Source organism: Schistocerca gregaria, chromosome 6 (assembly GCF_023897955.1).
Source record: "Schistocerca gregaria isolate iqSchGreg1 chromosome 6, iqSchGreg1.2, whole genome shotgun sequence".
NCBI lineage: Eukaryota > Metazoa > Arthropoda > Insecta > Orthoptera > Acrididae > Schistocerca > Schistocerca gregaria.
The window spans coordinates 332,132,844-332,154,697 of NC_064925.1; the positions used below are offsets into that span (position 1 = coordinate 332,132,844).

A 21,854-nucleotide genomic window follows, 5' to 3' on the forward strand; every position below is an offset into this window, starting at 1 on the left:
GAATTATTATATTCTTCTTGAAGTCTGAGGGTATTTCGCCTGTCTCATACATCTTGCTCACCAGATGGTAGAGTTTTGTCAGGACTGGCTCTCCCAAGGCCGTCAGTAGTTCCAATGGAATGTTGTCTACTCCGGGGGCCTTGTTTCGACTCAGGTCCTTCAGTGCTCTGTCAAACTCTTCACACAGTATTGCATCTCCCATTTCATCCTCATCTACATCCTCTTCCATTTCCATAATATTGTCCTCAAGTACATTGCCCTTGTATAGACCCTCTATATACTCCTTCCACCTTTCTGCTTTCCCTTCTTTCCTTAGAACTGGGTTTCCATTTGAGCTCTTGATGTTCATACAAGTGGTTCTCTTATCTCCAAAGGTCTCTTTAATTTTCCTGTAGGCAGTATCTATCTTACCCCTAGTGAGATAAGCCTCTACATCCTTACATTTGTCCTCTAGCCATGCTTGCTTAGCCATTTTGCACTTCCTGTCGATCTCATTTTTGAGACGTCTGTATTCCTTTTTGCCTGCTTCATTTATTGCATTTTTATACTTTCTCTTTTCATCAATTAAATTCAATATTTCTTCTGTTACCCAAGGATTTCTAGTAGCCCTCGTCTTTTTACCTACTTGATCCTCTGCTGCCTTCGCTACTTCATCCCTCAGAAATACCCACTCTTCTTGTACTGTATTTCTGTCCCCCATTCCTGTCAATTGCTCCCTTGTGCTCTCCCAGAAACTCTGTACAACCTCTGGTTCTTTCAGTTTATCCAGGTCCCATCTCCTTAAATTCCCACCTTTTTGCAGTTTCTTCAGTTTTAATCTACAGGTCATAACCAATAGATTGTGGTCAGAGTCCACATCTGCCCCTGGAAATGTCTTACAATTTAAAACCTGGTTTCTAAATCTCTGTCTTACCATTATATAATCTATCTGAAACCTGTCAGTATCTCCAGGCTTCTTCCATGTATACAGCCTTCTTTTATGATTCTTAAACCAAGTGTTAGCTATGATTAAGTTCTGCTCTGTGCAAAATTCTACCAGGTGGCTTCCTCTTTCATTTCATACCCCCAATCCATATTCACCTACTACGTTTCCTTCTCTCTCTTTTCCTACTGTCGAATTCCAGTCACCCATGACTATTAAATTTTCGTCTCCCTTCACTACCTGAAAATTTCTTCTATCTCATCATACATTTCTTCAATTTCTTCATCATCTGCAGAGCTAGTTGGCATATAAACTTGGACTACTGTAGTAGGTGTGGGCTTCGTATCTATCTTGGCCACAATAATGCGTTCACTATGCTGTTTGTAGTAGCTTACCCGCATTCCTATTTTCCTATTCATTATTAAACCTACTCCTGCATTACCCCTATTTGATTTTGTGTTTATAACCCTGTAGTCACCTGACCAGAAGTCTTGTTCTTCCTGCCACCGAACGTCATTAATTCCCATTATATCTAACTTTACCCTATCCATTTCCCTTTTTATATTTTCTAACCTACCTGCCCGATTAAGGGATCTGACATTCCACGCTTTATCAACTGCAATGTCAGAATTGCCTCTTTGGTACCTTTACCTTTATTAAAGCCAAACTGATTATAATCTAACAAATGTTCAATTGTGAAACGGAAAGAAGAGAAGGATTTCTGGTCAGACGAGTACAGGGTAATATCAATAGCAGCCAAAAATGGTACAACAGGAGTAGTGTTCATTATGAATAGGAAGGGAGGGCAGAGAATGGGTTACTGTGAACAGATCAGTGATAGGGCTGTTCTCATTAGAATCGACAGCAAACCAACACAAATAACAGTAGTTCATCTACACATGCCTATGTTGCAAGCAGAAGATGAAGATATTAAAAGGGTAATTTAGTATGTAAAGGAGATGAAAATCTAATAGTCATGGGAGATTGGAATACTGTTGTAGGGGAAGAAAGTGTTACAGGAGAATATGGAGTTGAGTGGAGGAATGAGAGAGGAGAAAGATTGATTGAAGCCTGCAGTAAATTTCAGCAAGTAATAATGAATACTCTGTCCAAGAACTACAAGAGAATAAGGTATACTGGGAAAAGGCCAAGAGATACAGGAAGATTCCAGTTAGATCACATCACGGTCAGGCAGAGATTCTGAAATCAGATATTGGATTATAATGTATACCTAAGAGCAGACATAGCCTGAGATCACAATTTAGTAATGAGGAAATGTAGGCCACAGATTAAGAAACAGGTGGGGAAGAATCAATGAACAAAGAAGTGGGATAAGGAAGTACTAAGGAAATGAAAAGATATGCTTGAAGATCTCTGAGACTATATACATTGAAATAATGAACAGCTCAGCAAGGGCAGCAACATCAAGAGTTCAACAGAAGTTCCACTCTTATATGCAGTGGAGAGAGTGGGAAGGCCTCTACAAGGGAGAGGATTTGTCTGATCATGTGATAGAACAAGAAACAGGAGTCAACATGGAAGAGAGACGGTCCAGTATTGGAGGATAGACAACATTCCATCAGAATTTCTAAAATCACTGGGGGGAAGTGGCAACAAAATGGCTATTCAAGTTGGCATGTAGAATCCATTGGTCTGACAATATACCATCAGATGTTCAAAAAAATATCATGATCACTATTCCGAAGATAGCAAGAGCCAACAAGTCCGAGAATTGTCCTACAATTAGCTTAACAGGTCATGCATCAAAGTTGTTGACAAGAATAATACACAGAAGAATGGAGGGAACTAATAATGCCAAAAGCAAGGACAGTGTTGGTACTTTTACAGGTTTCTATCAGTATACTACATATTTTGCCCCCTGAAAGTATCTATTGGCCAGAAATTCTGTCCCATAATTTTATAGAAAACCTAGTTAGCTGTTAATTCTATAATTTATCTGTATGTTTGAATTGTTTACTGTGAAGTTTTATCAGTTAACAGAAAGTTTGCTCAGCACAAATTATGAAGTCTTTATCTCATCGCATTATTTTTTTTTTAATCTTACCCAAACTTACAGTTTTTTCCTCTTGTTTTTCTGCTAGAGCTGCATGAGTAACAGCTTCACTCAACAAATGTAACTCTGTGTTCAGGTATGTTTTTTTTGTTCTTTGAAAGTGAGTTAGTACAAGTAAGATTAAGCTGCAAGCAGGGAGAGGAGAATCATGACCAAGAGAAAGCAGACAAGCACAGAACTGCAAATAAAACTAAAAATCCTAGAGGAAGTAGACCACATTGTGTAGAAGAAAAGCACAACTGCAGAAAGCATGGACTTGCCTAATCTATATTACTCACAATATTTACAAAAAGTCCTAAGTAAGGAGATGTTGCAACTTCATTTACAGAATGGTTTACCCATATGCTTGCTTTCAATGTACCTTTAAGTGGAGCTACAATTCAGTCAAAAACAGAGGTTGAAAAAGAAATTTAGACATTCAGGATTTAAGTTGTTCTGCTGGTTAGCTGTACCAGTTCCAAACCACACACTCAGTTTCATCATTAGTGATTTGTGGTGAAGCAAATAAAGCTGCAGAATGTGCAAAAAATTAATTGCATGGATTGAGAAGAATATGCCTTGGGTGATATCTACAATATGGACAGAAATGGACCTTTTTACAACTCTTCCCAAACCATACCACTGAAATAAAGAGCGACAAATCCCATGGTGGAGCACACAGAAAACACTGTTTAGCTGTTGTACTGGCATGTAATTCAGGCAGCAGTGGAAAACACCATCCTTGGGTGATTAGGAAGTCAGAGAAACCATGTTGTTTTAAGAACATAAACCTTGATACTTTACCTTGCATCTACTCTCGCCATAAGAAAGCTTGGATCGACAGCTCATCAGTTTGTAAATGGTTTCTTCATTTTAACAGTAAAATGGTGGCTCAGAACACGTATGTTCTTCTGACACTGGACAGATGCACATATCATAACATACATGATCTTAACGTAAGCAATGTAAAGGTTCACTCCCCACCCCACCCCCTCCACCCACCCACCACCAAATACAAGAAATCAACTTCAACCTTTGTACCAAGGCATTATTCTGTCTTATTGAAAATGACTTGTGACAACAGCAGTTCACATTGCTGGAAAGGAGTGTGAATCATCCTATAAAAGCTATTGTTGCATCCTGTAAATCCATGTCATCACAGCAGTTACAGAATTGTTTTAGCAAAGTCTATGGATGGTAATCCTGTTGATGAGTTAGTTGGTGACAGTGATACCACTTCACTTGATGAATGTAACATTCTACAACACATTTTGAACCCTGGAATTAGTTTTGAGGAGTTTGGTAACACATATGATGATGTTGGTGCATGTGCTCCAGTGGAATCTAATGTACAAACCACTGTGTCTGAAATGCAAGAAATGCCATCAGGAGAAAGTGAAGAGGGCAATATTATTCTGCCTACATGCCAGAAAGTGTTACATGCCTTGAACACTTTAGAACATTTTGCTGCAACATCCAAAACTATGCTGGTTTTACAGAGTCAATGAGTACACTTGGCCCTGAAGTTGACAAGTATTTTCATTCCTGTCTTTGACAGTGCAGTATACAGGACTTTTTCACCAGACTGAGTGAGATGGTGCAGTGTTCAGCACACTGCACTCACATTTGAGAGGACAATGGTTCAAATCTCTGACCAGTCATTCAGATTTAGATTTTCTGTCATTTCCATTAATTGCTTAAGGCAAATGCCATGATGTTTCCTCTGAAAAGACACAGTTGATTTCCTTCCCCATCCTTAATTAGACCTCACTGTTGACAGGATCTTCATTCTTCCCCTCCTTTTCACTTTGTATGCCTTCCTTTTAATGTCCCGAGATAAGAGAGTAGAAGTTACTGTAGTGTTTTCTATGATTATATATGTAATATGCTAGAATACCTAAATAGGGTACATGGTTAACACATAGAAAAAAACTATTACTCCTGATTGTTTAGTCCTTTGGGATTTGCATTCATGGGGGTTTATTGTATTACGGAAAAAGAGCATCAGAGTACTGTTGGAGGAAAAGTCAGTGGTTTTGTTCAAAGTAACTATTTTTCTGTAAGATACATAATAAAGCAGTAATTCATAATTAATTTCCATAACACAAATAGATTAGCATTAATGGCAAATGGCTGTTAGTATACTATACAGAACTAAACTGCAGTGGCTGCTTATGACAATGTATGTTTGAATTGTTCTATTTTGCAGAAGGCTGCTCTCTGGAAGAGATTTTTGGAATATAATGTCTGAATGAATTAATGAACTCCACTATACTAATCTACAAACTGTCCTACTTTCTTCAGCTATGACTGTTGTGGATTTTTCACATATAACACACTGTACCACATTTTTTTGCCATATTCTTCACCCTCTACCCTTCTGTCAGAAACATTTGTCATTGAAGATGCAAACACATATTTCTCACTTCATCTATAGGTCAAATTGGTACACTCATGTTACATCAATACTTCTGATACTGGAAATTTTGAGGTGTAGAAATTTAACCTGTCGAGCTGTTGCTAACAGAGCTGGTTGTTCTATTCACCAAACAGACTGTGTGGAGTCATCTGACTGCTAACCTTCCTGACATTAAGATTTTTTAATGTAATAGCATTTGCAATTTTCTGAAAATAACAGGTGTTTTCTTTTGTAATGTCTTTGATTGGGTACCCTGAATGACAAATCCGTTGGAATTCGATTACTCGATAAATAGTACAATTCTCAAGGCTGTCAATTCAACTAAGTACCTGGGTGTTAAAATTACAAACAACTTCAGTTGGAAGGACCACATAGATAATATTGTCGGGAAGGCGAGCCAAAGGTTGCGTTTCATTGGCAGGACACTTAGAAGATGCAACAAGTCCACTAAAGAGACAGCTTACACTACACTCGTTCGTCCTCTGTTAGAATATTGCTGCGCGGTGTGGGATCCTTACCAGGTGGGATTGACGGAGGACATCGAGAGGGTGCAAAGAAGGGCAGCTCGTTTTGTATTATCGCGTTATAGGGGAGAGAGTGTGGCAGATATGGTACACGAGTTGGGATGGAAGTCATTACAGCATAGACGTTTTTCGTCGCGGCGAGACCTTTTTACGAAATTTCAGTCACCAACTTTCTCTTCCGAATGCGAAAATATTTTGTTGAGCCCAACCTACATAGGTAGGAATGATCATCAAAATAAAATAAGAGAAATCAGAGCTCGAACAGAAAGGTTTAGGTGTTCGTTTTTCCCGCTCGCTGTTCGGGAGTGGAATAGTAGAGAGATAGTATGATTGTGGTTCGATGAACCCTCTGCCAAGCACTTAAATGTGAATTGCAGAGTAGTCATGTAGATGTAGATGTAGATGTACAGAACAATTTATTTCACCACATCATTGAGGTGCCAAAAGACAAGGAAGGTACAGAGTCTCATGTGCAATCACTCAAGACAGTCAAATCTGTTTGAAAATCAAAGGAAATAATTCAGAGAAAACATCACTCCATCAAATCATGATTTTTATCATCATATTGTCATAATTATATTATACATGAACTTGTTGTTTGCCTCAACATATTTCTGCATTTAGCGCTTGTTCCTAAGAACACACTGACAGTTTCGTGTTTTACACATTTAATTATTCTAGAGCTTGTTGATGTTCCAGCAAGGGGAAAATAGAACTCTTTGTTATTTTATCAGAACCAAGGCTATACTCTGCATCTTTCCTAGCACTGATTCTGTGCAAACATTGTTATAACACATGGCAAATAACAAAATTTTTAAAAAAACATAGACTCACCTTTTGTACCCATCAGTCATCTTGTCAAGCTTAGCTTTAAGAGCAGAGGCTGATGTTTCAGAAAATGCATTTAAATATGTTAGTACAGTTCCTGATAGGAAAAGAACCTCTCCATGCAAACTTTTCTGTCCTTCCACTTCTCTCAGTAAATCCTAAAATAAAAATTACTTTTGTAGAATCTTACATCATTATGCATACAAAATTACAAATGTATATACATTCAGTAATTAATAAACTTACTTCAATTGTTTGTATAGTGTCAACTATCTGAGATTTAGATCTGACAGTTGTATCAATGTGTCGAGCCTTTTCTTCATTGGCATTGAGTAAAGACTCAAACGCTTGCCATTTAGCTTCAAATTCCTGTAGATAAAAGTATTTTGTATGAAAACATATACAGAACAAAACGCAGGACACAAATGAGTAATTGTCTGGAATGGAAATAATACACAAGTTCTCACAATCAATATTAAATTATAGCAAAACATGAATCACTGACCTGGTGTATGCAAACAATTATAAAAGAGAAAGTAAAGACACTGACAATTGTGCTTGGGTTATTAGGTATTGTGAATATATTTTTCATGCTTTTGGAACTAAATGTAGGTGAAATAGTAAATAAACATAACACACTGCAGTTATGAATATATTTTTCAGTAGCAGGTCCAAAACTGAGCTCTTACCTCCCAATGCTGACCAAGTTTGATGAGCGTGTCGTGCCTGTTCTCAAGACCAGCAATGAGTGCAGACCATTTTGAATTGAACTCTGCAACTTCCTTCTCTATGCGTTCTTTACTTGCATTGTCTGCTTGCTGCTCAATTTCTGCTGCTCGTTCATTGAGAAGGTCAATTTCTGATTGTTGAGTCCTTGCATCAGAGAGAGCATGTTCCAACTTCTGTATGTTGAACTGAAGGCCAGCTAGTGTAGTAACAGGTTCATCAGAGAACTCAGCCCTTGAAAGTGCAGCTCGAACCTAAGTTAACAAAATTTAAATAGAGTTTGACAAAAGTCAGCATATCTGGATTTTAAAATGTAACGAATGATACAAACTGTATTTAAAAGTTTTAAAAATACCTTGTCGAGGGCAGTGCAGTAGTCTCTCCAGACTTCCACACCTTGTTCCAGTCTTGCACTACGAGATCGGGCTGAATTTAAGGTGTTCTTGAGGAGCTGTAGGTGCTGCTGTTGCTCTCTTCCTATCTCCTCCTGCTCTGAACCAGTAAGTGATGGCCAGATACGATCAGCAGCCTGCTGAAGCTGTTTGATCAAAAAATATCATTTTAAATTTCTTAAACTTTTCATATGTTTTGAAGAAATCCAATTATCATATCTATATAAACTGTCTGTAAAACAGAAAGAAATGGAGAATAGTTAAAAGACACATTCACAAACACTGGCTGACAAGAGAGGAGTTTGACCAAAATACGGAAACACCACAACAAATGCATGCTTGAGTGTAGATGCAGATGCTAGCCAAGCTTGCAGGTTGTGCTGTTGTATTTGTCCATGAACGGCACCTGTGAAATGTCCTCAACATATCAGTTGTGATCAGAACAGTGTCCTGTGTAGTTAAGAGTGCATTATGTTGGAGCTAAATGAATCTGAATGTGGGAAAATTGTTGGTGCTCATATGGTAGATACTTCCATAACCAAGGGAGCTGGTTTTTGAAGTTTCAAGAGGTGCCAATATATCAAAGATTCATGCCGCTTACAGAGAATGTGCTAAAACATCATCTGCTAAGTCACAACATGGACCAAGGAAATTTGTTGAGTGATCATGACAGATAGTCATTGAAGAGGATTGTGACAAAAAAATAAGAGGATGACATCAGACTGAAGAACTGAATGATGCAGCCGAAAACCCTTGGTGTACCAAAACAACACATAGGGAGTTCCATAAGCTGGAATACCAAAATTACTCATTAGTGATACAAATGCCATTAGCAGGAAAATGTGGTGGCAAACCAAAGAAACCTTGATGATGGAGCACTGGAAGAAAGTATTTTGGTTGGATGAATCTTGTTTTCCACTGCTTCCAAAGTCTGGTTGAATTCACATCCTGAAAGTGAAACATCATGGGGATTCATTGGTGATCTTGGCAGCCATATACTCTCTTATCTGTTCTCCCAATGGTGATGCTGTGGTCTAAGACAACACGGCCCCTGTCCACACAGCTCACATTGTTCAGAACTAATTGTGTGAGCTCTAGGATGAACTGTTACGTCTCTCCTGACCACCACAGTCACAAGATCTCAATGTAATTGAGTCCTTGTGATGTGCTTTGGAGAGAAAGATGCATAATCATTCTCCACCGCCATCATTATTTACTTATATGATTGGGGCACACATTTTCACCTGTCCTCATTGATATATATATCAACGCCTGTTAGCAGCTGAAGGTGTTAATATAATTCTAATTCCATCATTATTAATGAACTTGCCACTATTTTGCAGGAGGAATGGTATAATTTTCCCTTGAAAACTGAACAGCAACTGTACTGATCCATTCTGATATGGCTGGAAACTGGTAACCGGTTTCCTATATTGTTTTAATTATATGAATGTGCTGTGTGAGTATTTACATATTTTCGGTCACCCCCTGTGCTTGGCTCTTGGCAGCTAATCAAACCTAATTAATTTATATTGCCCCCACAACATTTCCCCCCCCCCCCCCACCTCTCTCTCTCTCTCTCTCTCTCTCTCTCTCTCTCTCTCTCTCTCTCTCTCTCTCTCACACACACACACACACACACACACACACACACACACACACACCGAGAGAGAGAGAGAGCCTTTCCACACTCTTTTTTACTTAGGTTTTTTGTTCTACCAGTTTTTCTCCAGATTTTTTATCTTTAGTCTACTGTTTACTGGCTATCAGTAGAGACCATATTATACACATCATAAAAACCTTAAAATATGCACAAAAAATGCTTTGAAACACTTGAAAAGTATCGAAATATGCAGCATCAAATAATTAAAAAAAAGGTAGATACTGCATGCATTATATTTCAAAGTCGAACCTGCACATATGAATTATGAGGACGAGTGCTGGCCACACAAAAAATTTGTATATTTAGAACACTGATATCACTTTCTGAATATTTTCTGGTAGAGGTAAGGAAGGGGGCCTTTCTGGTATTATTTCTAAAAATTTGCAAAATGGAGAGATATACTGTGATCCAAGAATTGTTCCTTCTTTGCTATTGTTGTCGGTATGAAGCATATGCGATGCAAGTGAGTTGCAGCAAAACAATTGATGGGGACCAACTTCAAGAGATATCACACGCAGAGTAATATTTTATTTAAAAAACAACATACAATCATGATTTTTTTTTTAACAGCACTAACGACCAAGTACTGTTCCAAATGTCCTTTCTTCTGCATTCCTGTGATTCGAAGACTTGTCTTCACATGCTGGTCTATTTGCAGCTTTTTTTAACTCGAAACATTTTTCTCATGAACTCAACAATAAAAAATGATTCCGTCGTACGTAAATGTTCCAGGATGGTCAGCTATCTAAGAAATAATGTTTCTTATTTTTGGGCGGCATGGCGCACAACACGTTACACACTACAAGTCGTAAACATCTACAACGGTGTACAAGTAAATAGAAAGCTAACTGAAGCAATGGACATGCGACAAAAAGGTCATGTAGTTTAATTCAATTGTTGCCGACGCGTACAGTTTGACAGCGGAAAGCATTAAATAGGGGGCAAGGGTGCAGGAGCATTGACTCTGCCTGCCTCTTCCTGTTTCTCTTCTGTAATTAATTCGCTAGGCAGTGGCCTCTCGGTTAGCGATTGCAGTCAGTTCTAGGTTGTGGTCGATCTGTGAGACATCAAAACTAGATTACGCTAGAGACCACCTGTCTAAATTTTTAAAATATTGTAAACATATAGCAAAAATATGCATCATCACTAGTTTTTAGTTAAAATATGCAATAATCAGCGAAAAGCAGCCAAGTATTCAACATGCAAATGCATATAATCTGGTATATAAATTATCAGTAATAAAGAATTTCAGAATTGGCTGTTATTAATGTTGCTTTGGATTTGTTTCCCTTAGAATAAAAAAGTTTCCAAGCTCGGAACTCAGTGTCTGTTTGTGTCTTTCAGCAGCTTCCAATTAATATTGGTGTTTCAAATTGTTAGTATTTGACTCCAGATATCCTTAAAGATATATTATGTATTATTCTTTCATTAAACTTGACTTTATAATATCCAGTGTTTTAATGACCGTTGTGTGATCGCTTGTTACATAAACACATACTAGAATATATATTAGACTAAGCTGCCAAAAGCATATTATTAATTTAAATAGAAGTTAAAGACATTGCTTTTCGCTGGATGTCATTCATGGATAAGATAGATACGTAATGTAGAATGGAGGCCTTATATGCTCACTGATTTGATATTAATGCAGCCATTAACAAATGCTTTCTGTGTGATTGTATTTGCAATCAAAACTTCACAGGGAAACTGCGTTCATATTAAACACATCTTTCATGCATGTTTTCTTTGTACCACAAGATCTCAAGCAAATCGTGCAACTGTGGCACATATTGCAATACCAGTATGGGACAACGTGAAAAATAAGTACAGTTCATTGAGAAATGTATAAAGTTTGATATATTGGATGGAAGGACACAGTTCTGTATGGATTAATTTGTTACACAAAAGTGCTTTCAAAATGCATGCTGTGACTATTAAAGATATTCAAAATCCCACAAAAGAGCAATGTAAATATGAATTGTAGTTGTTTATTGTTGATCCCTGGTCAAAAAATAAAGCTTTTCAAAAGCAGTTGTGACTAGTTCCAAAATTTCTCAATGATCTTAAATTGTACGATAATCACTTTCAGTTATTGTTGGCATGTTTTTTATTTTATATATACAGAAATAACTACTTTCTGAAGAGGTAGTATGGTAATAGAAATTACATGATGTAAACAACATATGAAATTGAGGAAAGGCAAACACAGGTGGCTAATTGATGTGCAGCAGATAGACACACAATAGCACAGAGACTCTGCTAGTTTTTGAGCTACAGCAATTTTTCCAGCTGAAGTATAAACACATAAATACACGTGTTCCAGTATTTTTACTCTCACAGTAAATTTTTGGCCCTCATAATTGTGCCAATCTGCCAACCTTTTAAGTTTTATAATTTTGTTATAGCTTTTCTTCACATTCCTATAATTTAACCATCTGCTTATGTTCTTTATCACTCAAGACTGATTTGAAATATCAGTGCATTTAAAAAAGATTCAGATTTTTACGTATAGATCTTTCTTCTAGAAAGATTACTTACATTTTGGGACACCAGTTCTCGCACTGCAGCTTCACCAGAACCACTGAAGAAAGCACGGTGTTCCTCAAGATCTCGTACCACATTTTCAAAATCAATTCCACGATTTGGAGGCCCAAGCTTGACTGCAGCATCTCGCACCCATGCTTCCAGCTTGCCCCTAAGGGCTGCATAATCTGCTCGTAGCTGTCTATTTGTGTCAAGGTATCGTCCACGGTCTTCTATTTCTGCTGGAAGTGTATTCAGCAGTGAGCTAGCTTCAGACAGCTGCTCTACTAGTGAAGATGGCATCCCATCATCATGACGTAAGCTCTGCTGCAAAGCTCGCACTCTATCCAGATACCTAAATAAAGATAGCATGTAAACAATACAGTATAACAACGTTTGTTGTAATTAATTATAAAATTCAACTACAAACTCTGTAAGAAAGAAGAAAAATTTCAGAAACTATAGCAAATTTACGTACTGTGGCTAGTTTACTAACTACTGTTGTCAGATTCAGCAGAAGATCTCTAAAGCTACCTTCAAAATTAAAACTGCTACACTTATTTGGAAAACAACTTCATAATGGCTTGCTAAAAACTTATGGATATGTTTACAGTGCCATAGTTTTTGCTGTGGGGGTCTTTGTTCATTAGTAGTTTCCTTCTCAAATAATTGCAGCTCAATTTTCATCATATATGCATCATACATAGTTAGTAACCCCACTCATGATGGAAATATATTAGATCTACTGGAAACAAACAGACCTGATGTCTTTGGGATGTCTACATCAAAACTGGTATATCTGTGACCATGACACGATTGTGGCAACAATGATTACCAAAATACAAAGAACTATTAAAACAAGCAGAAAGACACACATTTTCAGTAACTAGATAAAAAATCAGTAGTGTTATATCTTAATGAGTAACTTGAAACTTTTAGCACAGGCCAGGAGCACATAAAGGAACTCTGGCTTAAGTTCAAAAGATAGTTTAGTAAGCACTGGATAGATATGTATCCAGTAGAACAGTTCATAATAGGAGGGAGCCTCCATGGTATACAGCCACTGTAAAGAAACTTCTAAAGAAACAGTTATAAAACAAAGCATATGGCTATAGACAGAGAGATGCTGAATAAAACATTTTTGGCTGTCACGAGAGTAATGCATGATGCCTTCAATGACTACTGTAGCAGAATATTGAAATGACTTTTTATAAAGTACAGAGAAATTCTGGTCATATGTAAATGCTGTTAGTGGCACCAAAGTTAGTGTCCAATCCCTAGTGAATGAGAGCATTCAATGCAAAACCTAAAATGCAGGTATGTGATGGGGAAGAAAATAGTAATTCCTTCAGATCTAGTGCATTTTTGCCCTACATGGGTGGTCTTTTCTTGAAGATAGGCCATATTCTTGAGAAACACTGTGTTAAGGTGATCTTCCAGCCCACTCACAAAGATTGCAGCTGTACTCGGCTCTGTGAAGGACGATTTACAGTTTCGTAAAGCGGGTGTGTATCAGATTCCTTACGGAAACTGTGAGAAGTCGTACATAGGTCAAACAACATGCACCATTCATGAGAGATGTGTGGAGCATCGAAGATACACACACTTATTACAGCCAGACAAGTCAGCTGTGGCCAAACATTGTATTGATACAGGTCATTCCATGAATTACAGTGCTGTGAAGATTTTAACATCCACCTGTCCCTTTTGGGAATGTGTCTTTAAGGAAGCCACAGAGATTAGATTAGCTAATAATTTAATAAACATAAATAATGTTTTTAATTTGGAAAAAGTATGGAATCTAGCTCTTGGGGTCATTAAACTGCAGAGAAGTTGTCATGGTGTCACTGCCACCGATCATACATTGATAAGTGAATCGAATGTCTGTAAGCCTTCACCACAGGCGGCGCATGTGTAAGCGTATTTCTTTGTCGCCGATCAGCATCTGTGGCCCGTATGCGCAGTACTGCCGCGGTGGAGCACATAAGGCTGTGGCATCTTGTTGTCAGTCTTGTGACTCACTCTGTGGATGGCCGGACGATAAGCAGCCAAAATATCAGTGGAGGAAATTTTAGTTGAGCGGCTGCATGCCCGAAATTTAATGGACTCTTCATTACACCATGAAAAGTTGAAAATGCGCATCAAGTAGCTGTGTCATTGGCATTTAGAAATAGCTGAAATCATTAAAGGTCCCAATGGAATCCTATACTGAATTTGCCTCTGAGTTAGGCCTCTTCTAAGTATACTCTATCATAGATCCTTCAAACAAAAAACCATGCCCAGTTCTTAGGAAAAGGCACAGGTCACACCCGTCTATAAGAAGAGTAGTAGAAGTGATCCGCAAAACTACTGTCCAATATCTGTGACATCAATTTGTTGTAGAATCTTAGAACATATTCTGAGATCAAACATAATGACCTCCTGAAAGCCAACCAGCATGGATTCCGAAAACATTAATTAATTGAAACTCAACATAATGAAAGCTTTGGATCAAGATACTAGGCAGATGTATTGTTTCTGGATTTCCAAAATGCTTTTGAATCAGTACCAAACCTATGCTTATTGTCAAAAGTTCTGTCATATGGAGTATCAAGTGAAATTTGTGACTGGGTTGAGGACTTTTTGATAGGGAGGACAAAGCATGTTATCTTGAATGGGGAGTCATCATCAGATGTAGAAGTAACTTCGGGTGTGGCCCAGGGAAGTGTGTTGGGACCCTTGCTATTCATGTTGTATATTAATAACTTTCCTTCTCATCCTGTACGGAAAGTTTCCCCTGACTGTGGTTCCGGGTGACTTTCCAAAAATCTACCCCTTTTCCTAGACCTCTCCAATCCTTTTCCTTCACCCTTCTTCCTTCCCCTTCAACCCTTCTGCCTGAAGAAGGAGCCACTGGCTCTGAAAGCTTGCCAATCACAACAGTCTTATGTGTGTGTTCTGCTGCCGCTTGGTGAGTAGATTTTTTTATCCATCCAATTGAATAATTTTATCAATAATTGATTGTTTTCAGACTAATCATGTAGATGTTGATGCAGAAAAAAAACATTATAAAGAGAACATTTCACAAAGCACCTGCTTTATATTTTTGTGACAAAACAGTGGAGCCTGTTCCTCTCTGATGACATTTCTTTATTTATATCTTATTCTGTCCTACTGTGTCTCCCATGGTTGGGGTTCTGGGTGACTTTTCTACTTAATCGCAGAAGAGTCTGTATTTTATAACCATTTCTTCTTGTTTATTGAATGTATGTATCTCTGGCCCCTGTGTGTACTATCAGTATTTCCCACACTTGTTATCACATGGCAGGTCCAAGTTTAAAAAATAATTCAAATAAGTCAGTCTACAACACTCCCATGACAGAAAAAAGAGCTTGCATAATTATTTAAAGAGGTGATATTCAACTACTGTAATGTTACACTTACAATCTACAAATCAAACAGTGCAATTGCTTGTACCCATATTACTTAAGAGTTGATGCCTATATCCATTCATGTAAGGGCTTCACTTGTATTTCCTCAGAACCTTCCCTTCTTTTTAGACCTTCTGCTTCATCAGAATTACATTCATTTGATTGTGTGCTTTTGGTACACAATTTAACAATTATATTACAATGATAATGTAACATAAAGTGTACATACTTGTTAACCTCGGTAGCGAGGGCCTTGTGCTCAGCAATACGGGCATCCACACTCTCAACAGATCGTTCCAGCAGGGGGCGAGAACGCACCTCTGCCTCATGAGAGTGTAGCCAATCAAGAATCTCTTCCAGCTCGGTTGCTAGTTTACGGTGTTCAGCTGCTGCTGCCTCGTGAGCCTCCCGCTGCTTTTCTACAGCTCGTCTTAAGGCTGTCAGCTGCTGCTTCAGAGACTGCAACTGTTCTGTCACTGCGTTCCGGTCAGCTGCAGTCCCCTCAGCAGCAATCTGCTGACCCTTGTCTGTAGCTGATGCTAGCATTGCTTCACACTCCTGGATCTTGACTATCACCTGAAATTAAACATAACAACTTACTCCCCCCCCTCAAACATTCATTTTAGGATGGTCGACCTGAAAGTTTCAAAACTTTGTGGGTTACTATGTATTGTTTCATTCTGTCACAAGGCCATCAGTAATGGACTCTCTGTTATTATGCCATGCAAGGAAGGAAGGAATATTATCTTTTAATGTCTTGTTGATTGCTGGATGGGGATTTGAACTGTCATCCTCCTGAATGTGTGTCCAATGTGTTAACCACTGTGCAGTCTCACTCAGTATGTCACTCAAGTTGCAGCTTGCTTTTTTACCTTACATCTGTTGTCAGAGAACAGTATCAATGGAACTGAAATGGGGGCATATGATTTTTTTATGATTTTAAGGAAGGAATAATTGCAAATCCATGTCTGGAATGTACACTTTTACAAAATCTTTGTTTACAAAGCACTAGTTTTACCTATTTGCACATGAGAGAAATTATCATGATCACAACAGAAGAAAATGAGTTTAGAGTTATGGGAAATCTCCACTGTATTTATCAACTGAGTGTTTTCTTGGATTTTAATGGACATTAGATATATTTGATCCTTAGTGAGAATCTTCAGGTCGAAAAGCTCTGCTTTGTTAAATACTGCACCCTCTACACCCCTGAGCAAAAACCTTTGTGTGGAGAGTTCTGTTTGCTTCTTTCTTTTTCTTAGTGTTAGTCCTCTCTAGTACAGGGTCTGCCATATTCAAGATTTGGCAAACCGTATGCATTTTGGTCACTACAGTTGGGAGGTACCTAAATGAGGGAAGTGGTTTGTCCCTCCTGTCTGTGAAATGTGTCACCCAGCCATGGTCATTGATCTGCTGTGTGGATTCAATCTGGGTCTGGCTTATCTTTGTGTCTCACAGAGTGCTGCATGTTACACAGTATGGGCAGACAGAATACTGCTAGCAAACACTACAAAGATTCACTTCGAGGCAGCCACATGAAGTACATGATACCATAACTGATGAAACATGACTGCATCAATTTGGCCCTGGCCCATAAGAAGCCCACTCAGTTAAAGTAAAATGAAAGTGCATCAAGTAATGACACAATGCACATTTTGCACAGTCTTTTGGTAACATTGTATCATACAAGTTTAGTCTTCAGAGAATACTTGTACCATTGTTTGTAAGACGTCTATCATGGCCTAAATACATGAGTACCTGTGAATACACAGTATGTATATCAGTGGCTTGTGGAGTATGGCTAAGGAAATCTTAAAGTTGTTACAAGGTAAAAGGTGGAAACTGCAGTTTAGGAAAAACATCGACTGAGAATGTTAAAAAAAAAAAAAAGTGAAATACATATAAAATTAGTGTTGTCATTTGACTGGTCATACACTGGACCTTAAAATTTACATAGTATTATTACTGAAAGTGAAGGGACAGAAGAAGGTAGTGTGTAAAACAACAGTTCAAGAGCAACTTACATTATTTCCCATGTGACCTGAAGAAAGAAAGTAAAAAGTCGCTAAACTTTGGAAAGCATATAACACATCATATATTTTATATTATCCAGTATACTGTCTCCACAAACTGGATAATGCACAATTTCAGTATATTTTGTTGCAAAGATCTTTGTATAAAATCTACTGTGCCATGGGAGAAAAAAAAGAAAAAAAAACGAGAGCTCCATAAAAATAAAGATAATACAAGAACCTCTACAACAGCATTTACACAGAAGTGGAATGTGGTGTCCTTACTACAGTGTCCTTATACTATAAAGGTCTGTTGAGCATTTTTCGCTACAGCATGTTACATTCTGTCACACTCTTCATCAAAGTTTTGAGTATTACTGTATTTATCTGAGTATAAGATGGTATTGAGTATAAGGAAAAAAAACTTTTTTTGAGTCTCATTGAGAAAATATTATTTTTAATGTATTCTGACTAATCAGAATTACAAACTGTTTTACTAACATCAAGTTTGTCTCTAATGTTAGCATTGTACCTATTTTAAACTTGAGCGATTTACTTTCTATATTTTGATAATACAAGAAGAAATAAAATAATAAGAAATGGTTTACATTAATTTTTATCTTCTACCATTTTTGCTTACTAAGCCTGTTGTGTGTGATATCAATATTTTTATCACCACCACCATCTTAACAGCACAATCGTGAAATTTATATCTTCATTGTCACAAACATTTCACTGTTTCTTCCAAATATTTTGCAATACCTGAGGTTATGGTCGTGATGGAACCTGAGAATGCAGCTGGTTTTTGCTGAATACATTTCGGAATTCACTTCTATACTGATGTGAGAATGTTACAATGTTTGTTGCTTCCACACATGTAGTCTGCCCACAACTCTTCATTGGCTGCATGGAACCAGCAGTTGACACCCCACTTCCGTTCCTCTTATACCTCATGGTGTGTTTCGACAACACTGTTGCAGGGAATACTTCAACAGGCCACTGGCCCCTATCTACACTTTTACCACCTCCTACAGAAATGTATGGCACTGTTCTGTACTTGTCCAATTTTAAAGAAAGTCCAAGTGGAATCACACAAACTGCAGTGGTATATGTTCCCATGGTTGGCAGCATGATGTAATTTGCTGCTTCTTGACTACTCCCCTCCCTACACCCATTCTAGTTCCCAGCCAAGCTGTTCGCCCTCCAACCCGTCCGTAAAGCTGTGCTGAGCAACTGTGAAACATGGACTGCAATATCTTCAAGAGTGCAGCCCATATGTAACAACATCAAGTAATATAAAAATAAAAGATAACAATCGCAAGTCAGTAATTTTCTCAAACTTTTGCTCGTCCCATGATCTAATGCCATTGGTACTATCTCCATGATGGGTCTAGCCCCTTAATTTATTCCCATGATAACAATTGTAGCTAGTCTAACATAATTTATTTTCTTTCTTGTTTCACCTGAATTTTGCCACTGTGATCTAGAGCTGATTAAAGATGATAATGTTTTTACCCAGTATTCTAATAAGTGAACAGCGACTAAATTTCTCATTTGCAACCAACTTGGAAAATCATTACAGTAGCTCATAATCAAATGAAATACTGACTTTCTTTCAGAATCAAGTAACGGTTTTTGAAGGGCAACATTTTCACCTTCCAAGCACCATGAATATTTGTGTAAGGTATCCATACATATATGAGAACTTTTATTGCAAATCTGTTCAAATATAACAAGAGTTTGTAAGATAATAGCATTAAATTCTGTGTCGTCCTATATCTTACAAAATTATCAAATTATAACCAGGCAATAGAGTGATGTGGTGGCTTGTTCATAGTTCCTTATGTACCCCTTCCACTTACGCCTTCTGAGTCATATTTCATGTGAACATTCAAGCAAGATTGATGCTGTGAGACATTTCCAGGGGCAGATGTGGACTCTGACCACAATCTATTGGTTATGAACTGTAGACTAAAACTGAAGAAACTACAAAAAGGTGGGAATTTAAGGAGATGGGACCTGGATAAACTGAAAGAACCATAGGTTGTACAGAGTTTCAGGGAGAGCACAAGGGAGCAATTGACAGGAATGGGGGACAGAAATACAGTACAAGAAGAGTGGGTAGCTCTGAGGGATGAAGTAGTGAAGGCAGCAGAAGATCTAGTACGTAAAAAGACAAGGGCTAATAGAAATCCTTGGGTAACAGAAGAAATATTGAATTTAATTGATGAAAGGAGAAAATATAAAAATGCAGTAAATGAAGCAGGCAAAAAGGAATACAAACGTCTCAAAAATGAGATCGACAGGAAATGCAAAATGGCTAAGCAGGGATGGCTAGAGGACAAATGTAAGGATGTAGAGGCTTATCTCACTAGGGGTAAGATGGATACTGCCTACAGGAAAATTAAAGAGACCTTTGGAGAAAAGAGAGCCACTTGTATAAATATCAAGAGCTCAGATGGAAACCCAGTTCTAAGCAAAGAAGGGAAAGCAGAAAGGTGGAAGGAGTATATAGAGGGTTTATGCAAGGGCGATGTACTTGAGGACAATATTATGGAAATGGAAGAGGATGTAAATGAAGACGAAATAGGAGATAAGATACTGCGTGAAGAGTTTGACAGAGCACTGAAAGACCTGAGTCGAAACAAGGCCCCCGGAGTAGACAACATTCCATTAGAACTACTGACGGCCTTGGGAGAGCCAGTCCTGACAAAACTCTACCATCTGGTGAGCAAGATGTATGAGACAGGCGAAATACCCTCAGACTTCAAGAAGAATATAATAATTTCAATCCCAAAGAAAGCAGGCGTTGACAGATGTGAAAATTACCAAACTATCAGTTTAATAAGTCACAGCTGGAAAATACTAAAGTGAATTCTTTACAGACGAATGGAAAAAATTGGTAGAAGCGGACCTCGGGGAAGATCAGTTTGGATTCCGCAGAAATGTTGGAACACGTGAGGCAATACTGACCCTACGACTTATCTTCAGAAAGATTAAGAAAAGGCAAACCTACGTTTCTAGCATTTGTAGTCTTAGAGAAAGCTTTTGACAATGTTAACTGGAATACTCTCTTTCAAATTTTGAAGTTGACAGGGGTAAAATACAGGGAGCATAAGGCTATTTACAATTTTTACAGAAACCAGACGGCAGTTATAAGAGTCGAGGGGCATGAAAGGGAAGCAGTGGTTGGGAAGGGAGTGAGACAGGGTTGTAGTCTCTCCCTGATGTTATTCAATCTGTATATTGAGCAAGCAGTAAAGTAAACAAAAGAAAAATTTGGAGTAGGTATTAAAATTCATGGAGAAGAAATAAAAACTTTGACGTTCACCGATGACATTGTAATTCTGTCAGAGACAGCAAAGGACTTGGAAGAGCAGTTGAACGGAATGGACAGTGTCTTGAAAGGAGGATATAAGATGAACATCAACAAAAGCAAAACGAGGATAATGGAATGTAGTCAAATTAAATCGGGTGACGCTGAGGGAATCAGATTAGGAAGTGAGACACTTAAAGTAGTAAAGGAGTTTTGCTATTTAGGGAGTAAAATAACTGCTGATGGTCGAAGTAGGGAGGATATAAAATGTAGACTGGCAATGGCAAGGAAAGCGTTTCTGAATAAGAGAAATTTATTAACATCGAGTATAGATTTAAGTGTCAGGATGTCATTTCTGAAAGTATTTGTATGGAGTGTAGCCATGTATGGAAGTGAAACATGGACAATAAATAGTTTGGATAAGAAGAGAATAGAAGCTTTCGAAATGTGGTGCTACAGAAGAATGCTGAAGATTAGATGGGTAGATCACATAACTAATGAGGAGGTATTGAATAGAATTGGGGAGAAGAGGAGTTTGTGGCACAACTTGACTAAAAGAAGGGATCAGTTGGTAGGACATGTTTTGAGGCATAAAGGGATCACAAATTTAGCATTGGAGGGCACCGTGGAGGGTAAAAATCGTAGAGGGAGACCAAGAGATGAATACACTAAGCAGATTCAGAAGGATGTAGGTTGCAGTAAGTACTGGGAGATGAAGAAGCTTGCATAGGATAGAGTAGCATGGAGAACTGCATCAAACCAGTCTCAGGACTGAAGACCACCACACACCCTTCTGATTTCTTCAAAATAAATCTGCACATGACCTCAGCAGCCCAAGCTTTGCCAGTAAATGTAAGACAACATCTATATCAATCTATTAAGCAGCATAAAACCGTTGGCTTCAGCAGCAATAGTTAATGTGCAAATATAAGATGACCCCATAATTTTAGAATGGTGAATTTGGGAAAAAACCTCATCTTATACAAGGTGTACAGCTTTGCTTCCACCGTTTCTTCCCCAACATTTGAGGTTTTAATGAAACAAATTGGTTACCATGTATCATTCA

General features: G+C 38.0%; 1 protein-coding gene across 6 annotated transcripts in view; it reads right to left on the minus strand.

The window, feature by feature from the left end:
* The window catches only part of LOC126278964 (muscle-specific protein 300 kDa), a 1,270,985-nt gene that overhangs the window by 239,689 nt on the left and 1,009,442 nt on the right, over positions 1-21,854 (minus strand). For all 6 annotated transcript variants that reach the window (XM_049979256.1, XM_049979254.1, XM_049979257.1 and 3 more), the window contains 6 exons: positions 15,690-16,036; positions 12,066-12,405; positions 7,828-8,010; positions 7,436-7,726; positions 6,993-7,115; positions 6,753-6,904 (listed from right to left, as the gene is read on the minus strand). In XM_049979256.1, the coding sequence (XP_049835213.1) occupies positions 6,753-6,904; positions 6,993-7,115; positions 7,436-7,726; positions 7,828-8,010; positions 12,066-12,405; positions 15,690-16,036 (1,436 nt within the window). The remainder of the gene's footprint in view (positions 1-6,752; positions 6,905-6,992; positions 7,116-7,435; positions 7,727-7,827; positions 8,011-12,065; positions 12,406-15,689; positions 16,037-21,854) is intronic.